Source organism: Molossus molossus, unplaced genomic scaffold (assembly GCF_014108415.1).
Source record: "Molossus molossus isolate mMolMol1 unplaced genomic scaffold, mMolMol1.p scaffold_m16_p_23, whole genome shotgun sequence".
Lineage (NCBI taxonomy): Eukaryota > Metazoa > Chordata > Mammalia > Chiroptera > Molossidae > Molossus > Molossus molossus.
The window spans coordinates 16,136,212-16,161,380 of NW_023425359.1; the positions used below are offsets into that span (position 1 = coordinate 16,136,212).

General features: G+C 40.2%; 1 protein-coding gene across 1 annotated transcript in view; it reads left to right on the forward strand.

Moving 5' to 3' along the window:
• The first annotated feature begins 25 nt into the window (after positions 1 to 25).
• Positions 26 to 25,169, forward strand: part of AIDA (axin interactor, dorsalization associated) — a 29,021-nt gene continuing 3,877 nt past the window's right edge. The window contains exons 1-7 of the mRNA XM_036277693.1: positions 26 to 315; positions 5,972 to 6,041; positions 13,464 to 13,517; positions 14,175 to 14,229; positions 17,924 to 17,987; positions 18,145 to 18,251; positions 22,710 to 22,832. Coding sequence (XP_036133586.1) covers positions 206 to 315; positions 5,972 to 6,041; positions 13,464 to 13,517; positions 14,175 to 14,229; positions 17,924 to 17,987; positions 18,145 to 18,251; positions 22,710 to 22,832 — 583 coding nt within the window. The 5' untranslated portion in view covers positions 26 to 205. The remainder of the gene's footprint in view (positions 316 to 5,971; positions 6,042 to 13,463; positions 13,518 to 14,174; positions 14,230 to 17,923; positions 17,988 to 18,144; positions 18,252 to 22,709; positions 22,833 to 25,169) is intronic.

The following is a 25,169-nucleotide window of genomic DNA, read 5'->3' on the forward strand; positions in this document are numbered from 1 at the left end:
GGGCCGCGGCGGGGCGGCCGCCCCCGAGCCGCAAAGTTTGGCTGTGGCGGCAAATGGGCTTGGGCGGCTCCTCGGCGGGTGGCGGTGGTGGCCGTAGCGGTTCCTCCCGGCCCTGTTAATGTCGGGGCCAGGCCCGGGGAGGATGGCGCCCTAGAGCCCGGCCTCACTGGGGTCGGGGCGGGAGGGGTCGGGGTGGGCACCGGCCATGTCGGAGGTGACCCGGAGTCTGCTGCAGCGCTGGGGCGCCAGCTTGAGGAGAGGCGCCGACTTCGACTCCTGGGGCCAGCTGGTGGAGGCGATAGACGAGTATCAGATGTGAGTGACTAACGGCCGGCGCGGGCCGGGCCGGCGGCAGCGGGCCGCCTCCCCCCGTTTCTGTCGGGCTCGCTCATCCCTGTCTCTGCAGCCAAGGCGTCTCGGGCGGGGCCCCGCGGGCACCGGGGCTGAGATCGCCCGGCCGAGGGGCTGCCCCGGGGAGCACGACCCGCGCCCCGACTGCTCGCCCCCTCCCCTCTCCGCCTCCACCGGGCCGGTTCCCAGGCAACAGGTAGCCCTTGTTCCCCGGGGCGCCGGCCCCATCAGGCTACCTCTTCGCTCCTTCCACCGTCTCACGGGTCCCCCGACCTGCAGTCAGTTTCTTTTCCTGCTTTCCTCCGCCTCTCCCGGGTTGCCGCCCCTCCGTTTCTCCCTCAGTCTCCGGGGAAGACTGGGATGTTCTCCGCCCACGGTCCGGGGATGAACGGCTCCGTGCAGGGGCCATCCTCCTCCCCTGGGTCGGACCGGAGGCAGCTAACTGGTGGCGGCTGAGGGGACGGGGTGCCCCCGGGAAGCAGCGAGGCCAGGGGAGCCTCACCAGCCAAAACAAGGGGGCCCCCCTCGCGCCCCTTCTCCACCCCTCTTTCTGGCGAGCCGTGTTTTCCCAGTTCACCTCGGTTCCGTTTCGGTTTCTGGGACTGTTATTTGCTAAGCAGTGTGGGTCCCACCCACCCCCTCGCTCGGGTGCTTTGGGTGGAGTCCGCGCAGGATGTGAACAGAAGAGAGCAAAATGTGAATTAATAGACCACGCACGGGAGCCACCACTCCCTCCTTGGGTCCCTCCTCCTTTTCCTGTGTGTAATGTATAGCCGCTGGGTGCATGTGCTACCAGTGTCTTTGATCAGCCCAGGGCCGAGTCCTTGCCCTTTCTGGTTTCCCCACCACAAACACTTCAGCGATTTATTATTATTATTATTAAAAAAACAAGATTTACGTACATATAAAACCTTACTTAGATTCTTGCACATTTTCCTGGAAATAACTGGCTACCAAAATGCTATTGTTTGCAAACTGTTGCCATTAATTACTTCTTGGGTTAAAGCAAGTTATTGTTTGAGGCTTTACGGAATATGAAACCATGTGAGTAACCCCCCCCCCCCAATGTCTTCTGGGAAGAATACACGATTGGTACTTGGAAGTTCTAAATTCTTTGTCCTTTCTCTACAATAGTTATTTGTTTTCGTCTGATCATGAAGATAATTAAGTGTTCTCTACCCCATCTTATTGACTTTGAATTGCCTGAGTTTCAAAAACAACCCTGCTGTGGGCCGGTTTGCCATGTATAACAACTACTGTCATTTGATTTGTACTTTCAGGTGGTGTCATTTGCTCTTGCAGCTACTCAGTGAGAATATTATTCTCATTTTTAAAAATGAGGTAGCAGAAGCATAGGTTAAGCAGATTACCTAGGGTCACAAAACTGTATCACTGAAATCTGAGATTTTAAAAAAAATTCCAAATCCTGTCTGCTCTAGTGCTTACGACACTGAGATGTGTTGTGTATGTGAATTGGACAAAGTAGATTTCTTTCATCACCAAAGAACATGTCCTTCCATAAGATAGCCAGTTAGACTGAACACCTATGTGTACTCATTCTGTGTGTTAACCAGAATTGCACACCCTGAAGTATAAAGCTGCCTCTCACTTGTGCTGTGATGGGACTTAGCAGCTGTTGGCATTTACAGCAGGCCTCACAATGGAAAGTGAAGAATAGCATGTCCAATTGAAATTACAAAGGATAATGAGTATGCAAGCGGTTTAGCTGGAACTGAGTAACAGGCACATACAAGTCTATTGTTGGACCTCAATACTAACTTTGGAACTTCATAATTCAGAGTAGGTCTCAAATTTTAAAAACTGCCTGTGTCGAATCTGAAGAGAAATGTGTAATGATCGGCTTGAATTTTGTAAACATGCAGGCTATGTATAAAGTGAGTTTGAATTTGAAATTCATATACTCAAAAATGAGGGCAGATTGTCTTTTTTATTTGAATTATCTGGGAGGAAAGGCTGCAGAAAAGAAGACCATTTGGGGGGCTACTAAATGATGTGGAAAGTGGTTACAGCCACTGACTGGATATTGGGAGTGAAGGAGGAAAAGTCTTCTGGCATTTCTAATGGGGTATGGTCACACAGCATACAGGAGTGAGTTTATGGGAGGGAATTTGGGGAAAGAAATGGATGTGTTTAGTATTATAATGTAAGGTACTATAGCTTAAACAATTTCATCACTCAACAAGTGAGAGCTAGGGATGGAAAGACCAGAAGATTTGATTCACCATCAAAGCACTGATGGTCTAATTGGAGGGTGTTAGAATTAACCAAGAAGACTCTTACTGAAGTGGGAAGAGTAAGTGCTACCACATTGCTTGCTGTTTCCTGAAGTTTCTGGTTTACGGCTTTTGTACTTTTTTGGGGAGCATGTTTCCCTCATTATCTGCTTAGGTCACTTGGTCACATCCTTCAGATCTTTGTTCAAATAATATCTTCTCAATGAGGTACGCTTTGGCAGCCCTATTTAAAATTGCAAAGCCTGCCCTGGCCGGTTTGCTCAGTGGTTAGAGCATTGGGCTACGGTCCAAAGAGACCCGGGTTTGGTTCCCACTAAGAGCACGTACCTTGGTTGCAGTTTGTCCTCGGCCCTGGTTGGGTCATGTGGGAGGCAGCCACTTGATGTGTACCTTTCACGTCGATGCTTCTTTCTCTCTCTCTCCTTCCCACTCAAATAAATAAATAAATAAATAAATAAATAAATAAATAAATAAAATTACAAAACCTGCTGTCCACCCCCTCTACTCAACCTTGTACATTCTACCCCCACCAATTCTGCTTTTTCCCCATTGCAAATATACAACATATTTTATACATTCGTTTGGTGTCTCTCTTCCCACTTAAATGTAAGCTCTTTGAGGGCGGGTATCTGAGGTATACTTAGTGTCCAGAGTAGTGGTAAGCTATCGTTAGATAATTGTTTATTTGGATCTTATGTAATTATTGTAGTCTGTTTAATGAATGGATTCAGTACTATGCTGGGTGAGCATGAAAGAGTTGATGCCAAAATTTTGTTGTAAGATTTAAACAAATTATTGCAAAAATAAAATTTCTATCCAAAGTAAATGTGGTCAATTAAAAACAACTCCATTTAGCAAGCACCTGTTTCAGCAACCTAGGGGTACATGACCCCTAACTTATGGTAGAGTGGTATGGAGATTATTGCTCAGAGTCGATCCTGAAGTATTACTCTAGCATGTGGATGCTCAATAAATATTTGTTACGTGAATGGGTGAGTTTAGAGACTGAATAATACCTGCTGTTAATCATCTTTACTATGCCTTATATCAGTGCTTCTCAAAGTGTGGTCCACAGATCAGTGCTGGTCTGCAAACTGTTACTGGTCTGCAGCAAGATAAATAAAGGACTTGAGATTTAAAAATAGAAACTATAGCAATGTGGCACCTGCACAATAATATTTATAGTATTTTATAAAAATCAATTCCCAGCTGGTGTGGTTCAGTGGTTGCCATGCACCAAGAGGTTGCCGGTTCGATTCCCGGCCAGGGCACATGCCCAGGTTGTAGGTCCGATCCCCAGTCCAAGACATGCAGGAGGCAGCCCATCGATGTTCTCTCTCATCCATGTTTCTATCTCTCTCTCTCCCTCTCCCATCTTTTCTCTCTAAAATCAATAAAGAAAAAAAGTGTTAGTCTGAAACAGATTGGGGAAAAAGAACTAGTCCTTCACTATAGATAGTTTCAGAAGCACTAATTTCTGTCACCGACTGCTGCCAGGCAACTACTTGTTTAGTGTTTAAAGTATATTTAAATGCCTATTTTTAAACTCTCTCCCTTGAGAATAGTCTTGTTTTATCTGTAGGTAGCCTTGTACGGTGCGTTTATTCTCTAGAGAACATTTGATAGGTTTCTCACCTCTACCAATAGAATGGCAACTCTTGAACCTGTGCGTCTGATATCCAGAGTATGTGGATTTCTCCTCAATGGACACAATCATGTCTCACTTCAACTTCCAATGGTATAATCTATGGATTTAGAAAAAAAAATTATTTTGTCTAGGTTTTTAAAAATAGGCATTTAAAAAACTTTGAGGTATAGTTTATATACCGTGAATTCACCCATTCTACATATGCAATTGAATACATTTTTTGTAAATTTACCAAGTTGGGTAATCGTCACTACAATAAAATTTTAGAACATCTCCATCACCCCAAAAAGAGCCCTTGTGTCCATTTGCAAGCCCTTCATAGTCCCACTCAAGCCCCAGGCAACCACTAATCTACCTTCTATCTCTGAAGATTTGTCTTTTCTGGACAGTTCATGTAAATGGAATTATGTAATATGTGATATTTGTGGCTTCTTTGATTTAGCATAATGTTTTTGAGGCCCATCCATGTTGTAGTATGTATCACTACTTCATTCTTCTTTATAGCCAAATAATAGTCCATTGAATGGATATATTCTTTTTTGTTTACTCATCCATCTATGGATGAATATTTGGGGTATTTCCACTTTGGGGCTGTTACTCATAATGCTGATGCTATACACATTCGTGTGCAGGTTTTTTGTGTGTGTGAATATACGTTTTCCGTTTCTTTGGGAATGTACCTAGGATTTTGAAATGGCTGGATTATATGTTAACTCTATGCTTAACTTTTTGAGAAGTTGCCACACTGATTTCCACGGTGACTATACCATTTTACATTCCTGCCAGCAATATATATATGAAGGTTCCAATTTTTTCATATCCTTGCTACACCTGTTCTTTTTTTCACTCTTTTTAAAAACTCTACCCATCCTAGAGGGTGTGACATGTTATCTCATGGTTTTGTTTTGTGTTTCCCTAATGACTAATGATAAGGCATTCATGTGCTTATTGGCCATTTTTATATCTCCTTTGGAGAAATGTATATTCAAATCCTTTGCCCATTTTTAAGTTATGTGTCTTTTTATTCTTCATTTGTTAAGAGTCAGTCTTTTGGTTTTTGCTGTCTCAGAAATCATTTTGGAGCCTTACCATTGAGTTGTTACTAGTAGCATAGCTCCATCCTTGAAACTCACCCAAGACTTAGCTGCTACTTTTCATTTTGATGATAATTGGGCAAACAATGATTTTCATGTCTGATAGGTGGAGTTTTCTTTATTTTCCATGAAAAATGTTTTCAAAACTATAATTTGATTGAATATTACCACTTTGGCATAGCTGCAATTTGGACTAATCTTATCAGCAAATTAATGATAGATTGATAAAGTGTCTCTGGTTGGTCCCGATATCGGCGCGCACCGGAAGTGCTTAAGCAGAATCTGGACAACTGCTTATTGGCTTGTTATAGAAGAAATATATGCATACTCAAGCAAGTTGGATTAGATGCCATTTGAGATTCTTTCCAGCTCTAAGATTCTATTTTTACTATCTAGAGCTGGTTTGTCCCAGCAAAATGGTATGAAGAGTATATCTTATTTCATTGTCATTGTATAAAGAGTTTGATTCTAAAGATAATGTAGATTAATGCTTTGAAAACAGAACATAGTATTATTGTACTTCACTGTCTGTTTTTTAAAACATTGAAATTGTTTCACCTTGTTGCACTTGAAATAAATTGCTTTCCTTCAGTTCTAAAGAATATATATTTTTCTTGTTATAGATTAGCAAGACATCTACAAAAAGAGGCCCAAGCTCAACACAATAATTCTGAATTCACAGAAGAACAAAAGGTACCATAAAATAATTGCCAGATATATCAAATTTCAACGAAAACGGTTCTGTCTTTTAGTTCTGTTAAGCAAAATCAAACAACAAAAACTGTTACATGAAGAATGATACCGATTGTGCTTTGCTGAACATTGTGATCACATAGAGATACCACATGATTTATCACTTCATGAATTTCTTTACTTAGCCATTTAGACTGTGTGTATCTTTAGTGAAGATCACACTTTGGTTGTGGCGGGGGAGTCTGGAGACTGGAGTTTGATTATGAGTAATGGCATCCCACCTCAATTCTTATTTTTAACTCTGACCTTTCTTAACTTCTTCTCTACCTCCTCTCAAAACAACCCCCCCCCCAAAAAAAAAATCACCACTGAAAAAATTAGTTGAACAATTTGGCATAAGACCCTGTCAGCAAAATAAATGTATAAGATTGCAAAATGGTTCAGTGGTACTCTTTCTCCTTGAATTAAAATGCTAGTGTGTCACATTGATTCCTTGTACTGTTAGAGACCATGAAAAACGGGGTAGTCCGGCCGGTATGGCTCAGTGGTTGAGCGTCGACCCATGCACCAAGAGGTTGCCGGTTCGAATCCCAGTCAGGACACATGCCCAGGTTATGGTCCCGATCCCCACTGGGGGGTATGCAGAAGGCAGCCAATCAATGTTCTCTCTCATCAATGTTTCTATCTCTCGTCCTCTCACTTCTTCTTTCTCTCAAATCATTAAAGGAAAAAAAATTTTTTTAAAGAAAAATGGGATAATTTAAGAAGCTTTACTGTAAAGAGTGAAAAGAAAGAGGAAGAAACAATTCCCATTTTTTCCTGGCTCAAAGTATCAAATGTAAAATCAACTTATAATCTTGTAGATAATAAGAAAAAGTGTCAGTTTTTTCCTCATCTCTTAAGAAAACACATTGTGAAAAGGATGGGACTTCAATTCTTTTGCTTTAGTTCTTTTTTTGTGCAAGGAGTGGGAGTAGATCTTTTTTTTTTTTTTTTTGCAGACGTTTTAAGTAAGCTCAAACAAATTTATTTTGGACCTTAGGCCTATTCATTTGACTGTTATTTATAGGAGTTTGGAAAGAAAAAAAAAAAAAAAAAAACCAAAGATTTGGGTTAGCCATATTCTTACACAAGTCAGTATATTTGTATTTTTTAAATACTTAGGATCCACATTGTCTAATGTACTTTTTTGTGTGTTGAAAAAGAAAAAATACATTGCTACAACTTAAAAGTGTACTATTCCCTTTTTCTTAATAATTACTAGTACTCACAATCAATTTAGATATTTAGGATTTGGGCCCTGGAAAATAATTACCATCTTGGAAACGATTGGTTTGCTTACGGAGAGGAACAAAGGCTAAATGCTTTATCACATCTCTGACATTTGTGAAATCTCTCTGGGAACTGAATAGGAAATGGTCAGCTGGTTTCACAGTATTGAGTTAAAACACCTAAATTTTGGAACAATCTCAAATATCTAAATATGTAAATTAATAGCTAGTGAAGTCTATTATGAATATGGAACAAAATGAAAGCTTAGGGAATTTTTTTAAAAGTTTGATGACCCCCCCCCCCACCATATTTTAGTCACTTATTTGCCTTAAGTTACTAATATGATTTGTCTCCAACATCTGTTGCTTAGGTATAAACCAATGAGCAGCATGGCCCCAAATTTAAAGTGATTTGACCTGAAACTTTACATTTTTAAAAATGCTATCAAGAAATGATCTTTGTCCTATGATAATGACTAATGAGAAAAAAAATAGGTTTTTAACTTTTTCTTAAGGTTTTAAAACTTTCTAAGGCAGAGCCGGTGTTTGATAGTTCTATTTATTTATTCCTTAATTATGCCTGTTCCTTAGTAGCCATCTGTTCCTTTTTAGCTGACACAGACCCACAGATCTTACACTTTGTAAGACCCAGGAGGCAGCACAACCTAGAGGAAAGAGCCTGAGATCTGGAGTCAAAAGACTTGGTCTTCGAAATACAAGCTCTGTCTCTGGGCCTTAATTTTCCTATGTATGAAATGAGGGATTACAAATAAGAAAACAAAAACAAGAGGAAAACAAATAAGAAAGAACAGACTGCCCTGGCCGGTTTGGCTCGGTGGTTATAGCGTCGGCCTGTGCCAGAGAGGCCCGGTTTGGTTCCCACTAAGGACACGTACCTCAGTTGCAGTTTGTCCCCGGCCCTGGTTGGGTCGTGCGGGAGGCAGCCACTCAGTGTGTCCCTTTCACGTCGATGTTTCTCTCTCTCTCCTTCTCACTCTATCTGAACAAAAAATGAAAAGGTGTCCTCCAGTGAGGATTTAAAAAAAAAACCAGACTGACAGCTATCAGAGGGGAGGGGGTAGAGAGCTGGGTAAAAAAGGTGAAGGGTTTGAGCAAAAAAATTAAATCCCTTGCTATTGCCCAGTGTAGCTCAGTGGGTTGGAGTGTGGTCCCATACACTGAAGGGTCATGGGTTCAATTCCTAATCAGGGCACATACCCAGGTTTCGGGTTCTGTCAGGCACATCTGGACATCAGGCACGTCCAGCAGGCAAGCAGTTGCTGTTTCTCTCTCTCCTTCTCTCTTCCTCTCTCTCTAAAAAAAAAATCAATAAACACATATCCTGGGGCGAGGATTAAAAACAAATTAAGCCCTGACCATCGTGGCTCAGTTGGTTGGACGTCATCCCATGCATCAGAAGGTTGCTGGTTCCATTCTTGGTCAGGGCACATGCCCAGGTTATGGGCTTGATCCCCTGTAGGGGGTGTGCAGGAGGCGGCCAATCGATGTTTCTCTCTCACATTGATGTTTCTCTCCCTCTCCCTTCGCTTCATCTCTCTCTAAAAATCTATTTAAAAAAATTTTTAAAAGATGTTTATTATTATTTTTTATTAAAAAAATACCCTTTTAGACAGACAACAGTATGGTGATTATCGTAGGGAAAGGCTGGGTGGGGGCAGGTAGGAGAGGGTAGAGAGGGAATTAATGGTGATGGAAGGAAATATGACCTCTGGTGGTGAACACACAGTACAATATACAGATGATGTATTATAGAATTGTACCCCTGAAACCTATATAATTTTATTAACCAATGTCATCTCAATAAAAAATAAAAACATATATTTTAAAAAGAAATGAGCAATCAGATAATCCTTGTAAAACGATCATAAAGTTCCTAATGACCCCTACCTTTGAAGTATTCTGTACCGCCTCCTTTCCTGGAGGCCTGATTTCTGAGGGACTGTACTACCTGCCTCCAGTCGTGTGTGCATCCAGTGTGAGTACAGAGAGAGCTTGGCCTGCCTGGCTGTTTCTTAGGCTTGGAGAAGGACCCCAACTCACTCCATTCTACAGTATTAATGTAAGGCAAGTTGTATACATTTACAAATTCAGATTTCTTTACAAATACAGGGGTAACCTTCACAACAGGTCAAAAAATCCACAGTGATACATAGCTTTTATTTGAATGTTTCATAAGGAAAAAGTTGCTGAATGATTAGAAAACAAATATTTCCCAGACATGATCTGGACACTGGCTCTGAAAAAGTTAATACATGTTATTTGAACACAGAGTTTGCGACCTGACAGGGCTTGTAACATACTAATGTGTATGTTGAATTATTTTTTCTCTTTTTAAAATTTTTATTTATTTTTCTTTTTTGTATGATGAATTTTTTTTTTATTTTTTTTTTTTATCCTCACCCGAGGATATTTTTCCATTTTTTGTACAGATAGAGTGGGAGGGAGAGAGAGGAAGGGAGAGAAAGAGAGAAACATCGACATGAAAGGGACACATCGAGTGGCTGCCACCCGCACGACCAACCAGGGCCGGGGACAAACTGCAACCGAAGTACGTGCCCTTAGCGGGAACCGAACCCGGGTCTCTCCGGACCGCAGGCCAACGCTCTAACCGCTGAGCCAAACTGGCCAGGGCTGTATGATGAATTTTTTAAAGCGTTTGGGTAATGGAGTATTTTGAAAGGCCCCCTCCTCCCTTTAGCAAGTATTTTATCGGGCCTAGCGTTCAGAAGGACACGTTATGGGAAACCAGCTGTTAGGTCTGCCAAATTAATTGAATGCTCCACCTGGCACATAAGGCAAAGTAGAAGAAACTTGATTGTGTTTTCCTTAGAAGAGGAAAATGGAAAATGTTCCTTACATTATTCTAAGCAAAATTGTTCTTTATGTTTTCTATTTTGAATTATATTCCTATGCTTTTACTATTTCCACTGTTTTTGTAGCAGTGAGAAATTTGAGAATTATGGCAATCGTTCAGTAGTTTGTGGGACTTAGAAAGAAGGTTTTTAAAAAACCAACCATATTTCTAAAATGCTTTCTTTATGAAACTTTTCACTGTCTAGCTCACAGTAAACTTTCCAAAATATTTGATAAATGCTTTGTTATTAATCTTAGGTTATTGATATTTATTCACATATGATTATTTTAAGATGAGAGAAATTCTCATTTTTGAGAGAATAACTTATGTACATCTTCACAATGTTTATTTTAACTCTAAAGGACTTCAAAGCAGAACTACTGATTTCTCTAAACTTTACTAATTGTTGATAAAAACATTCATAGGGATTGTCTATTCATAATATTCTCAAATATTTCTGGTAGAAAGTAAGAAAATTTATGATTCTTATTTGATCCTCCCTCATAATTAGCTGACTTAGCTTTCAATTCTCAGTAGTTTTATCATAACAACAACTGGGTTTAGTAGCCAAGGAATAGCTGCGAAAAGTTTCCATTCCATTCAATTTCGTACTTTGGTGTAGTAGATTTTCTCCTGTAAATTTCTGGGCAGAAGAGAACATAATGTCTCATGATGCTTAGAAAGTCTTTCCCTGTTTTGAATCAAATTCAGTGGTAATGAGAATCCCAGGACTATGTGCTTGTTGTATAATTTATAGATAACCCTTGCTACTGCCTCCCCTCTCCTCCCTTCTCTGCCTCCTCCCCTTTTTGAGCTGTCAATTTCCCTAGCAATGATGAAGTAAAATAACCAATATTCTGAAAGTGAGAACTTTTTTCATTTCTATATCATATTAGGCATGAGTAATTAATTTGAATGAAGTGTTGATCATTTAAATATTTCAAAATTAAACTCACCCTCAATGCTTAGTCTTAATGTACATTAGTTAATAGTACTTATACTCTGGCACAAGTGACCTTGTGCTTCTCAGTCATTTTTGTGAACCATTTGCTTCTAAGAAAAGTGAAACAATTACAGTAGCGAGCACTTGGTTTTGACACCAATAAATGCTTCGTGTTTCAAAGTCATTGCTACATCTGAAAATGATAGCGTTTCACTCCTTTTTTAATACTGATGTTGGGTGTGGTCCCTTAAAATAGTTATGAATAATGCCTTTTGGTATTTTGCCATAGTTTAGTAGATTTCATACAAAAAGCTGTTGCTTCTGCTCAACTTGAAGAAATGTTTAATTTTAAAAAAAGGTTATTAGTGGACTCATAGTTGTTAAAGTACATTTTTTCCTTAAAAGTTAAAAAAGCATCAAATCAAATGGATTTTATAGTAAAGAAGGAAACGAATTAATATTTTTAAAGACTTACTCATTGATATATTTCACTTACTACAGACAAAATCCTTTTTAAAAACTATTTTTGAAAGAACATAAAAAGTATGACCAAATGGTATTAAAATAAATATATTGCTTTGTTATTTGCTTTTGTTTAGAAAAAAATGATGTCTAGGGCAAGTTATTTAACATCTCTTCAATTTTCACATCTATAAAATGATTGTATCTAACTGGTAGAATTATAGTGAGGATTAAATGAATTAATGTTTGTAAATCACTTAGGAGAGCCTGTCACTTAGTAAGTGTTCTGTAGTTGTTAGCCATTACTAGTACTATATTATTCATTTGTGTTTGAAATTATTTATTAGTTGTGTCAGAGTTGAGTTGTATGTTTGAATTTAGAAAAACTCACTGATTCCCCTGCAACAGCTATTTGAGAGGGTAAATAAAGCTGAGTATCTTGAATCCTTTTGCACTTAATATATTTAAATGGAATCTTTAGATGTAAATTTTCAGAATAAAATTGGGTATTGTCTAAACTCTTATAATTGGATTGAAAGGAATTTTTAGATTGTAGAGATAATTAAATATTGTTACTTGTGCTTTAGCCAAGGTTCATATCTTGTTCAGTAGTGGTTTACTTTGTGATTTATTCTACTGGCTTTTTGTTGTTGATATAATAATTGCAATAATGCCCACTAGCCTAAGTACTGGGGGCCAGGACAATACTTGTTACTCTTCTTTACTCCTCATTTATCTTGCAAAGAGAAACCACCAAATCCAACTTACTAGGTCATCTGTATATTTAAAAAAACATGTCATTTGTTTTCAGAATATATACAAAGATATTTCACTTTTATGGTCTGGATTGATTTCTAATAAAAACTTAAGAAATATCTTTTTTGTAAGGACTTGAAAGTCTTGATGGGTATAATTCAGCTGCCTGTTCTTACAGATGTTTCTTCTATGGGTCTCCTCCTTTTCATTCACGTTCTTGTTTATTACCATTTACCTGGACAGTTGAAATAACTGGACTGATCTTACCTTTTCTTCCACCTGTGGATGCTGCTATCTGAGGTCCCCTTCAGAATGATCCCCACCCTAACACACACACCCCCCTCATATTCCAAACCTATTTTCAGTTGGGACAAATGAACCATGACAGTGTTCTTAACTTTTTAGTTTCAAAAATCCTCCCAGTCACTGGAACTTGATTCCCAGCACATGGTCTAGTCCCGTTTCTTCAGAACATGTAGTGGCTTACTTTGCTGAATCTTCTAGAAGCTAGTGTCTCTTCTTTGTATTGCAGTGGTTTCTGTAAGTGTCTCATCTTACATAATAGAGCCTGAGCTTATTAGAGGCATGGACTACGCCCTATCACTTACATCCATTTTATGGCTCATATTACATAAAATTTGCCACCATTCATCACAAGCATTAAGTTTGCTTAGTATTGCCTGTGTAATTATATGTCATGATTGGACTCACTCAAAATTAAATTATATCATTATGCTTACTTTCAGATATTTTTACTTTTAAATCATTTTGCAAATTTCAGGCTTAATGCAGAAAAAAAGGCAGAGCTTGGGAGGGAAGATGTTGGAAGTCCTTTTCATTGCCCTTTAAATCATATCACAAAGCTATCATCAAAGTAAACTTGATTTAAAATTGGTTTTGGCACATTAGGTCAGGAGAGAATATATAGTCACCTTCTCTCCCTCATCCCAGCCCTTTGCTTCCTCTTTCTCTTCTTTAAAGTCTGCAGGATGCTAAAATGAAATAAAATTTAACTTGATTTTTAAAATTATACATTTTTATCAATAAAAATTAACTGCTGATTTTGACAACTAACTGTCATATTTGGTATTTATAGCTTTTTCTTTCTCCTGCAGAAAACCATAGGCAAAATTGCAGCATGCTTGGAATTACGAAGCGCAGCTTTACAGGTAAATAGGTTTCCCCTCTTTCTGATAGAAGGAAACCATCAACTGTTAGGTCTGCAAAATTAAGGAAAAGAAAATATTATAAACTATTCCGAGGAAACATTAGGCATGCTTGCTTAAAGAAGTATTATCTCAGAAGGGTTTTGTAACAATGGGAATTCATGAGTTAAGCTCATATTAAAAGATTTAGTTTGTCACCCGGTCGCTGTGGCTCAGTGGTTGAGCATCGACCCATACACCAAGAGGTCGCCGGTTCGATTCCTGGTCAGGGCACAGCCCAGGTTGTGGGCCAAATCCCCAGTGGGGAGCATGCAGAAGGCAGCCAGTCGGTGTTCTCTCTCATCGATGTTTCTATCTCTCTCTCCCTCTCCCTTCCTCTCTCTCTAAATGGAAAAAAAAAGTTAGTTTATCTTTTATAAACTAGAAATAGAAGATAAAAGACATAACTATTTTTTTTCTGTTATTATTAGTCTGAATGTTCCCAAAATACAACAACAAACAAAAATCAGTTTCACACTTTTATTTTCTACTTTGAAAGCAAGAAATAGATTCATTTATTTTGGCTACTTTTTGACTATTTAGTTCTTGCTGCTTAAAAGACATCAGGTGTAGTAAAATCTGTATAATAAAAAAGATCTCATGTGTATATTTTAAATTCAGTCCACACAGTCCCAAGAAGAATTTAAACTGGAGGACCTGAAGAAGCTAGAACCAAGTAAGTTTCATTTAATGATAACTCCTTTCAAAAAATATTTACTAGAGATATTAAGATTATTTCGCATAAATGCTTATTTGACTTACTTCTGTTACTATCTAGTCCTGTGTGATTTTTAATGCTTTTATAATTCCTATAGTATTTATAGTAATGTTTATTTGGTTTCTTTTCATTTAGAATATGGAAAATTTGATTCCAGGTTGTACTTACCTCATCTGGATGTTTTAGCTTTTATTTTGTTTTACTTACTTTAATAAGACTACAATTACTTTTAAGTGTTTGCAGTAGAGTGTACTGGAGAATTTAAAATTACAGTCATTGATGTGCATTTATACCATGTTGTCCAAAACTCCAGTCCAGCTGTTTGAGCTGCTGTACAAAATATTTTTTTGTTGTCCTTATTTTTTCCCCCTTTTTGAATGCTCTTTTGAAGTAAACAATTTCTTCAAATGTTTTGGTGGTTAGTATGCCACTAAATAAAGCTTTTTTTGCTGGTTCAAATGAATGGTCTTTTAGAGGAAATGTTTGCAATATAGGCAAAGGCACAAGTATTAAAATATCACCACAGTCAATTTTAGGGCATTTTCATCACCCCAAAAAGAAATCCTGTACCCATTAGCATCCACCAATTTCCCCCAACTCCCCAATTCCCAGCCCAGGGTAACCACTAATTTAATTTCTGTCTCTATAGATTTGCCTGTTTGGGACATTTGCATGTAAATGGAATCATACAATATACGTACAGTCTTTTGTGACTGGCTGTATATCCTGTTATTTTAAGAAAAGCACATTGGTGGCTTTAATGGTTATATAATGTTTCTAAAGAAAATTATAATGTTCAATTTTTTTAATGATAAGTATAATTAGGATTTTGAGTCCTTATTGAATCACTCTTTTATTAGTTTTTTTCTTTTTAGTTTGTTTCCGAGTAAAAGTTTAAAATCAAATAGATATGTAGGATGACTATAAACTGCTTATCCTTGGGTATTTATTATCTCTTCCTCTAAACATGTCCCATTATTCTTCTATTTCCTGAAAGGATCTTTCATTGGTGATCAAAGTTACCATTTTTTACAGTAGCTGCTACCTTCCAAGCACTCAGAGAAATGTACTCATTTACAGTTTGCTAACTGATACTTGCCCCTGACCTTACAGCTTACAAATGCCAGAACTGGGTTTTGACCAGGTTTCTAAGTGACCCCAAAGCCTATGTTTCTTCCACTACACTCTGTATTAATACCTGTAGTGGTGCAATATTAACATCAATCCTAAATATCGTAGTTCTCCAATTCAAGCTCCTGGGAGATTATTGATGCATATATTAGTAGATTAGGCTAAAATCTGCATTAGTCTTCTATTGTGTTTTTGTTTTATATTTTTAAGATTAGGGATGGGAATGGAAAGGAAAGACAGCATTGGGATTCATTCTGTTATAGTTTTAATTTATATAGTGCTTTTCATATGGGCTTCTCCCTTCTTGGTATTTATTATCTTTTTAGATTATTTTAATTTGCTCTTGCCTCTTATAAAAAGATCAGTGTGTCTATTGTATCTCAGTAGGATATGCTCTGTAATTTTGATTTTATTAAAGCTTAGGCACTTATGAGTTAATTATTTTATCATAATCATTTTCTATAAATTGGTATTTGATATATTTCAAGTTAAGTGTACTTAGTCCAACTAGCCTCCGCCCCTTCTAAAACTGTAAGAAAAGGAAAATTAATGAATGACTGTACCTTTCAATATATGGGACTTGGTTGCTTTACTTTGCTAATGTATATTTTTTTCCAAGGTTTTTAAATCTCTTAATAATCCTGTCTGAAATATACTAAAACTAAGATCTTGAAAATACTAGCGATATAATTGTCTTAAATTAATCCGTTGTAATATCAATATATCATGTTTCAAATCTCTGCCACTTCCCTCTTGCTTATCCAACTTCAGCCCTACAGTCTGTTCTATTCCTCTAACAAGCCCAACTCGTTCCTGCCTCAGAGCCTTTGTTGTTACTCTCACTTCTCTAATACTTGGAAAGCCCATGCCCCAGAGCTACTAATAGACGGTTCCTCTCATTCCAGGTCACAGCTCACAGTCTTCTAACCATTTAGTTTGAAAGACCTACCCTCATCCACCTTAGCCGAAGTTCTCCCCTGCTCCACTTACACAGTCTGCCTGTTGATGGCCTTTTTCACACTAAGCACAGCCTTACATTACCTTGTTAATTTGTTGGCTCTTTTATTGTCTGCCATTCCTCACTGAAGTCTAAGATCTATATGTGAGGGCAAGACCCCTCTGTCTTGCCCAGCCGGTGTGGCTCAGTGGTTGAGCATTGACCCATGCACCAAGAGGTCGCCGGTTCAATTCCCAGTCAGGGTACATACCCAGGTTACGGGCCAAATCCCCAGTGGGGGGCATGCAGGAGGTGGCCAGTCAATGTTCTCTCTCATCGATGTTTCTCTCTCTCTCTCCCTCTCCCTTCCTCTCTTTCTAAAATCAATAAAAAGGAAATATATTTTTTAAAAAGAATCCTCTTTCTTGGTCACTGCCATATCTCAAATATTATGGGACATTATGGGCATTCAAGGCACATTTGTTGAGAAGAAGAGAGTGAGAGAAAGGATGAGTTGGAGGGAGAGAGAGAGAGAGGACAAGAATGAATGAGAATCTAGACGCAAGTCTCCTCTCTCACTGAAGGACTTAGTGGGGGTGCATATATTGCAAGAAGTCTGGTAAACAAATCTGACTCCTGTTGAAGTCATATAATTGCAACCTGTGCACTTGGATTTCCTACTTTGAGATGACAGTCCCTGTACCAATTTCAGGTTTAAGCTGCAGGACTCCAAATATAGGCTGCATAAGAAAAGTGTAAAATCCTGGGAATTTTTTGGATTGCCCAATGAATGCCACTACGTCACCTTCATATAATTGCAGGTGGTCACTGGAAACCCATAAAGCTAAATATGAAGCACATATTCATAGTACTTCTCCAAATGTAGGCAGAAGTGTGGAACACCTCTCTTTAAGTTTACATGCCAAAATGTAATCTTTGCCCACAACCATAGTACAGGAGGTGAGCCATGCTGTGTTGTTTGAAGACTTCTCTTGAGGATAAGTCTTTCTTTACGTATGTGTGCATGTATGTATACACATATTTATGCATGTAATAATCTTTATCATAAATGATAATGTCTATATGTGTGTATATAATATAGTGTGTATTTAATAAGCTTTACATAGGAGAATTATAACCACCAGTTTCATGGAGTTGAAGGAAAATCTAATCAGGACATGGAATAAGATATGCTCATGTACCTCTGATTAGTCATCTTTAATGTCAGTCTTTTAATTGACATACTTCAGGAAGGAGGCATCATTTGTCTCTGGCCCTCATGTCTGACCTTGTACATAGAAGAACTATTTTGGGGGTTGTTTTCCATGAGGGCTTTGAGACTCTGGAACTTATACTCTCTTAGAGATCTGACAGTACTCTGAAACTATCAGTGCCTAGAACATACTACGGATATTTTAATTTTGCTAAGACCTGTAAGTCAATGGACACGTGCATGATAAGATTGGCAATTTTTTTATAATTAATATGCATAGTAAAGTTGATTAAAAACAGTCATTTGTGGTAAAATTTTAAATTTTGATTCATAGAAGAATTTATGTCTTTTTATCTCTCTTTTTATTCTAGTCCTAAAGAATATTCTTACATATAATAAAGAATTCCCATTTGACGTTCAGCCTGTCCCCTTAAGGTAAAATAAATACACATCAATGTTTGTTCTCTTATTTCATACCTATTTTTGTCAACATTGTTCATATCAACATCTTATCAGGAAAATGAGTAGCTGCAAGGCTTCTCTATGTAGCTAATTTTGTCGCTCACTCTGTTTTCTGTCCTTTTGCGTGTAGAAGAATTCTAGCACCTGGTGAAGAAGAGAATTTGGAATTTGAAGAAGATGAAGAAGAGGGTGGTGCCGGAGCAGGGTCTCCTGATTCCTTTCCTGCTAGAGTTCCTGGTGGGTGTCACTTGTTTAAAAATAGATATCACTTAACTTAGTCCCAGGTCAGCGTGTTTGGAACTCATTTTGGTAGTTGCTAGTGAGGAGCAAAACCTCTCCAGAGCCCATGTCAGTCCGAAGCACATGTTAATGGCCGTGTCACTGGCAGTAGCTATTTCAGAAGTATGGTCTGAAAGTATCTTACAGTCAGGGGTCCCAAGACCACCCTTCAGGCTTGTGATTCGCTAGGAGGACTCAGAATATAGTTGTACTCACAGCTCTAAGGTATTATGGTGAGCAAAATACAAGAACAGAACCAGCAAAGGGAGAAGGCGCGCATTAGGAAGCCAGGTGCACGCTTCCAGGAGTCCTCTCATTACGGTTGGGTTGTGATGAATTCCTCCAGGAACAAACGGTAACAGCGCGAGGGAAATGCTTTCCGGAGGCAAGCACAGTAGGACTCGGCGCCCAGATCTGTTACCGGAGGCCGATCACATAGCCACCTCTGCCTGCCACTGGCCAGGATTCCACACTCCGCATGAAAAGCAGATAATCAGCATAAACCAGGTTGTTTGTACAGACAGTTTAGGCACAAGAATTGTTCTTATCAAAGGATGGTGGAAACTCTACCAAGATCTCAATTTCCAGGCACCAGCTAAGGGCTGACCTTGCAAGCAGGCCATTCTAGGCGTAACAGTCTCAGTCCTGCTCCGTTAACTCTTTCCTGTGCACTCATCACTAACCACATTGTAGTCATTCAACCTGGCTCCGGGGGAATGGATACTGAGCAAATACTCTTCTTTACCCATCTTTTAGGAAAGCAAATAATGGATGGCCAGCCTTTTATTTATAGAATATCTCGGTGAGGTTCTTCCCTCCCTATAAATAACCGAGGGCAGGCACCTGGATAAAGGTCCTGCCCCTCCCAATAACTGTTTTCCTCTGTTCTGTTCTTAAGCAGTTCAGTTTCTATTTGTGTAAACCAGTTCACTTTAGGAAGTACAGCAGTATGCTATAATATCATGATGTGTTTTAAAATAGACTCTAGAAGCTTTGCCGTACAGTTAAATGCAATACGTGTGTCATCCAGGTAACTCTCTTGGTAATGAAAGTATAGTAATACAGTATTTGTAATGCTCCTTTGAGAGCATTACATACTGTATGGAGTATGAACAACATAGGCCTGAGCCAACAGATACTTGGACTTGAGTCTAGTCTCTGACAATTACTAGTTAAGTGACTTTGCCCGTTTCTTATACCAGTCTGAACCTCAGTTTATTTATAAAGTGGGTTAATAATAATGCTGACTTGTAAGGTTACTGTGAAGATCGCACAGGGCGTCACACGCAACGCTTTTAGTGTAGTACCTGTCATAGCTGAAAATCCGTATGCAGTTATTCTCGTCGCCATCACCTCTCAGTGGGGCATAACAGGACCTACTCTGTAGATAGGGTCATGGGGAAATCATAGCAGCTGTCACTATTAATGTTTCTCTGGCACAAGGGTATCATTTCTAGTGCACTTTGCTGTAAGAAGAGAGAGGTGGGTTTTCTTGCTTCTGTCACTTTTGTAGGGAATCTTAAGGTGGTTGAGATGATGAGATTATGTCGCTATTTTACTAATTGTCATTCCCTTTTCAAACCATATATTGTGATTGCTGTAGCTTCCAGTCTATCTGATGTGGTTTTTCTCTCGCTTATCTGTACTTCTGTTGTGTAAGATTAAGCTTTTTATTTGCTATGTAAGAATAAGCCCAACTGAATAGATCTTTGAATTCTGATGTAGCATTGTGATATTTCACTGCTAACATATAGAAAGCTTACTGCACCCTTCAATGCCCTGAATTTCTTTTTCCTAAAAGTAAGAAAAAGTACATGTAGTTTGAGGTATATCTAGGTGAGAATCATATTGTCCAGGGCCTATAAGTGCTGTTTAAAAGGAACTGATAGCCCTGGCCAGTTTTCTCAGTGGTTAGAGCATCGACCCGTGGACCAGAGAGACCCGGGTTTGGTTCCCGCTAAGGGCACATATCTCGGTTGCAGTTTGTCCCCGGCCCTGGGTGGGGTCATGTGGGTGGCAACCAGTTAGTGTCTCTCACATCGATGTTTCTCTCTCTCTTCCCCCCTCTCTCCCTCCCACTCTATCTGAAAATAAATGCAAAAAAATGTCCTCGGGTGAGGATAAAAAAATATATTAAAAAAAAAAAAGGAACTTTTAAAGTTACATTCACTGAAATCCTCATTGAAATAGCAAGATGACGTTTAACTTCTAACTTACGTGTGAATCAGGAAAAAATGTCTTTTCCTTGTTGCCCTGAGAGAGCCCAAGGTTTCAGGGAAGTCGGGACTGCGTCTGGTGGCAGGACGGCTCTAGTAATTGTCGACTTTTCTTTCCATTGGTTACTTTGGGTTTTGTATAATTTACGGAATTGTAAGTTTTGAAGTGTCGTACACATTTATGAAGTCCCCCTTGCAGTATGAGTTCTGACCCTGCACACAAAGGGTAATCACCACTGAAAGGCTGATGCGTTTTTTTCCCATTAAAAATTAAAAATGACTTCTTAGCCTATCTTTCTTGAAAAAAAAAAAGAAGATAGTTAAGCTTAGCTTTCTTGATATTAATCTGTTTCCTTTTCAAATTTTTAAAAACTCATAAGGCAAACAATAAATTTCTGTTAAATAATTGGCTTATGCCAAAATGAGATTTAATTTTTCTGATGGTAGGCTTGGTAGATTTTATTTAAATCAAGGATATAACTTTATAACCTGTTATTTATGACCTGAAAATTTATTGACAATGTTGAACATTAAAGCAACTAAAATCATAAACCAAAGCAATATGAATTAAAAAATAGCCCAAGACACAATTTTCAAGATTTTAAAAAACATTTTCTTCCGGACTAACATAATCTCTTGATCTCTTATATAGGCATAAATATGCATAAACATGTTTATTTTATTTTTTTTACTAAACATAAAGAATGAAATTCACCTTTTTAATGTGAAACCCCTGCTTGGTTGTTGCACAAACACTCAGTTCTGAGTTGAACGTAAGAAAGAAGCACACGTGGATTCCTTTGCAGCTGAGATGAGACAGTGTCTGTTGTGAGAAGCTGAAATTGCTTTCCTGTGACCATCAGGACATTATCTGATAAAATGGGAAAAAACTTCTCATCAGCCTTACAGTGGTGATTACCCTCTGTGTGCACGTGTCAGAACTCATACTGCAAGGGGGGGACTTTATGTATATAAATGACACTTCAAAATTACAATTCAGTAAATTATACAAAAACAAAGGTAACCAACGGAAAGACAAAGTCACAACAATTGCTAGAACCATCTTGCCACCAGAATGCAGGCCCAGGCCTTCACGGAAATTCAGAGCATGTCTAGGGGCGTAGCAGTAACATCATCTTTTCTTTCTTCTTTTTTTATTCTTTATATTTCAATTACAGTTGAAATCCAATATTATTTTGTATTAATTTCAGGTGTACAGCATGGTAGTTAGACAGTAATGTAATTTACAGAGTGATCCCCCTGATAATAGCATCTTAAGGGTGTGGTTAGGCCACAATTCACAAAGTCCCTCTAAGTCTTCAGTTCTCAGGCTGGGCAGAAGACTCAGACAAAGAACCCCTCAGCCAGGCATGTGGGGTTTTCTTTGTTTTTTATTTTTTTATTTTTTCCAGTTTTTATTAATTTATTTTTGTTCCAGTTGTTTCTCCTTTCCCCCCGGACACCCTCTTCCCCATCCTGCTCCCCTACCCCCCTAGCACTGGTGTCTATGTCCACTGGTTATGCATACATGCATATAAGTTCTTTGGTTCATCTCATCTATACCCCCATCCCCACCCCCTACTCTGAGGTTTGTCAGTCTGAACCGTACTCCTTTCTATGTCTCTGGGTCTGTTTTGTTCATCAGCCCACCTCGTTCATTGTATTCCACAAATAATTGAGATCATGTGGTATTTGTCTTTCTCTGACTGGCTCATTTCGCTTAGCATAATACTCTTGAGGTACCTCCATGTGGTCTCAAAGGATAAGGCATCTTTCACAGCTGCATAGTGTTCCATTGTGTATATGTACCACAGCTTTTTTATCCACTCATCTATTGATGGACATTTGGGCTGTTTCCAGATCTTAGCAATTGTAAATAGTGCTGCTCTGAACATGGGGGTACATATATTCTTTCTGATTGGTGTTTCAGGCTTCTTAGGATATAGTCCTAGAAGTGGGATCACTGGGTCAAATGGCAATTCCATTTTTAATTTTTTGAGGAAACACCATAGTGTTTTCCATAGTGGCTGCGCCAGTCTGCATTCCCACCAGCAGTGTACTAGAGTTCCCTCTTCTCCACACCCTCGCCAGCACTTGTTGTTTGATGATTTGTTGATGAGCCAGGCATATGTTTGTGTCGAAATATTTACTCTGAAATTAATGGTGGAGCTCATTTTTATTGCTTTTTCTCTGTTGCCAGGTACTTTATTACCAAGGTTGCCATCAGAACCAGGAATGACGTTACTCACTATCAGAATTGAGAAAATCGGTCTGAAAGATGCCGGGCAGTGCATTGATCCCTATATCACAGTTAGTGTAAAGGGTAAATAACTCTGTCTGCATACTTCCCCTCTGCTGAATTTTATAATGTTGCTTCTCATTGGAGTATTTGGCGGGGAGAGGCAGGGCTCTGTGTCTGTGATACTCATTTTTATTCATTGTACAGTGAGGCAGGATCCTTGAGAAGAGGTCATCATTCCTTCTGTGAACATTTCTAACAGATTTACTAAAAATATTTTCCTATTGTAACTTATACTCGTGTTTGCTTTTGAGGTTTTTTTGTATGTCTTTTTATTCTTAAAATTTCATCAGGAGTGTGCCCAGACGTACACACTTTCTTTACAACAGAGAAACAGGTTTATTTCAGGAAATGAGTTTTAAAGATGTCCCCCACCTCCGAGGGTGTGGTTCTCTTTGCACAGCCGTGTTCCCCTATTCTCCTGTGCCTCCACCTGAGCCCTCCCATTCCTGTGCTCCACCTGAGCCCTCCCATTCCTGAGCTCCACCTGAGCCCTCCCATTCCTGAGCTCCACCTGAGCCCTCCCATTCCTGAGCTCCACCTGAGCCCTCCCATTCCTGTGCTCCACCTGAGCCCTCCCATTCCTGTGCTCCACCTGAGCCCTCCCATTCCTGAGCTCCACCTGAGCCCTCCCATTCCTGAGCTCCACCTGAGTCCTCCCATTCCTGTGCCTCCACCTGAGCCCTCCCATTCCTGTGCCTCCACCTGAGCCCTCCCATTCCTGTGCTCCACCTGAGCCCTCCCATTCCTGTGCCTCCACCTGAGCCCTCCCATTCCTGTGCTCCACCTGAGCCCTCCCATTCCTGTGCTCCACCTGAGCCCTCCCATTCCTGTGCTCCACCTGAGCCCTCCCATTCCTGTGCCTCCACCTGAGCCCTCCCATTCCTGTGCTCCACCTGAGCCCTCCCATTCCTGTGCTCCACCTGAGCCCTCCCATTCCTGAGCTCCACCTGAGCCCTCCCATTCCTGAGCTCCACCTGAGCCCTCCCATTCCTGTGCTCCACCTGAGCCCTCCCATTCCTGTGCTCCACCTGAGCCCTCCCATTCCTGAGCTCCACCTGAGCCCTCCCATTCCTGAGCTCCACCTGAGTCCTCCCATTCCTGTGCCTCCACCTGAGCCCTCCCATTCCTGTGCCTCCACCTGAGCCCTCCCATTCCTGTGCCTCCACCTGAGCCCTCCCATTCCTGTGCCTCCACCTGAGCCCTCCCATTCCTGTGCTCCACCTGAGCCCTCCCATTCCTGTGCCTCCACCTGAGCCCTCCCATTCCTGTGCTCCACCTGAGCCCTCCCATTCCTGTGCTCCACCTGAGCCCTCCCATTCCTGTGCCTCCACCTGAGCCCTCCCATTCCTGTGCTCCACCTGAGCCCTCCCATTCCTGTGCTCCACCTGAGCCCTCCCATTCCTGTGCTCCACCTGAGCCCTCCCATTCCTGTGCCTCCACCTGAGCCCTCCCATTCCTGTGCCTCCACCTGAGCCCTCCCATTCCTGTGCCTCCACCTGAGCCCTCCCATTTCCTGTGCTCCACCTGAGCCCTCCCTTTCCTGTGCTCCACCTGAGCCCTCCCATTCCTGTGCTCCACCTGAGCCCTCCCTTTCCTGTGCTCCACCTGAGCCCTCCCTTTCCTGTGCTCCACCTGAGCCCTCCCATTCCTGTGCTCCACCTGAGCCCTCCCTTTCCTGTGCTCCACCTGAGCCCTCCCTTTCCTGTGCTCCACCTGAGCCCTCCCTTTCCTGAGCTCCACCTGAGCCTTCCCATTCCTGTGCTCCACCTGAGCCCTCCCATTCCTGTGCTCTACCTGAGCCCTCCCTTTCCTGGCCAGGAGAAGCTTACCCAGGGGAGAGCTGTGCCCAGGGGCATCAGAGTCAGGACATTGATAAATTATCAGTAGAGACAGGGAATAGGACATATCCATAAACATCCACACCCTGCATGCAGTCCTGTGGGGCAGTAAAAAGTGGTGTGTTTCTTGTTCTGAACTATGTTACTGAGGCTATTAAGCATGGTTATTTTTGAGAATTGTTTTTTTCTATCCAATGTGGCAAACCATTGATTCCTTAAAAACAACATTTTCTGTCTTTGGTTTAAGAGGGAAACCACAGCGGTCGAATTCTTTTGTTGATGTCGCCAAGCATTTTATACCAAACTTTATTGTAAGGCGCTCAGCGGTCTTTTAAAAATAACTATTGGGTGATTGAGGATGAAGCTGCCATACTGTTACTCAGAAATGATGGCAGAGTTAATCCCATCCACAGTTAATCTGCAGTTCAAGGCAAATCAAAAAAACAGACATGGACTGAAATTAAATAGAGGGAACTTTTACCAGTGACAGAAATACACTCAGACCCATGTGGGTGCATCA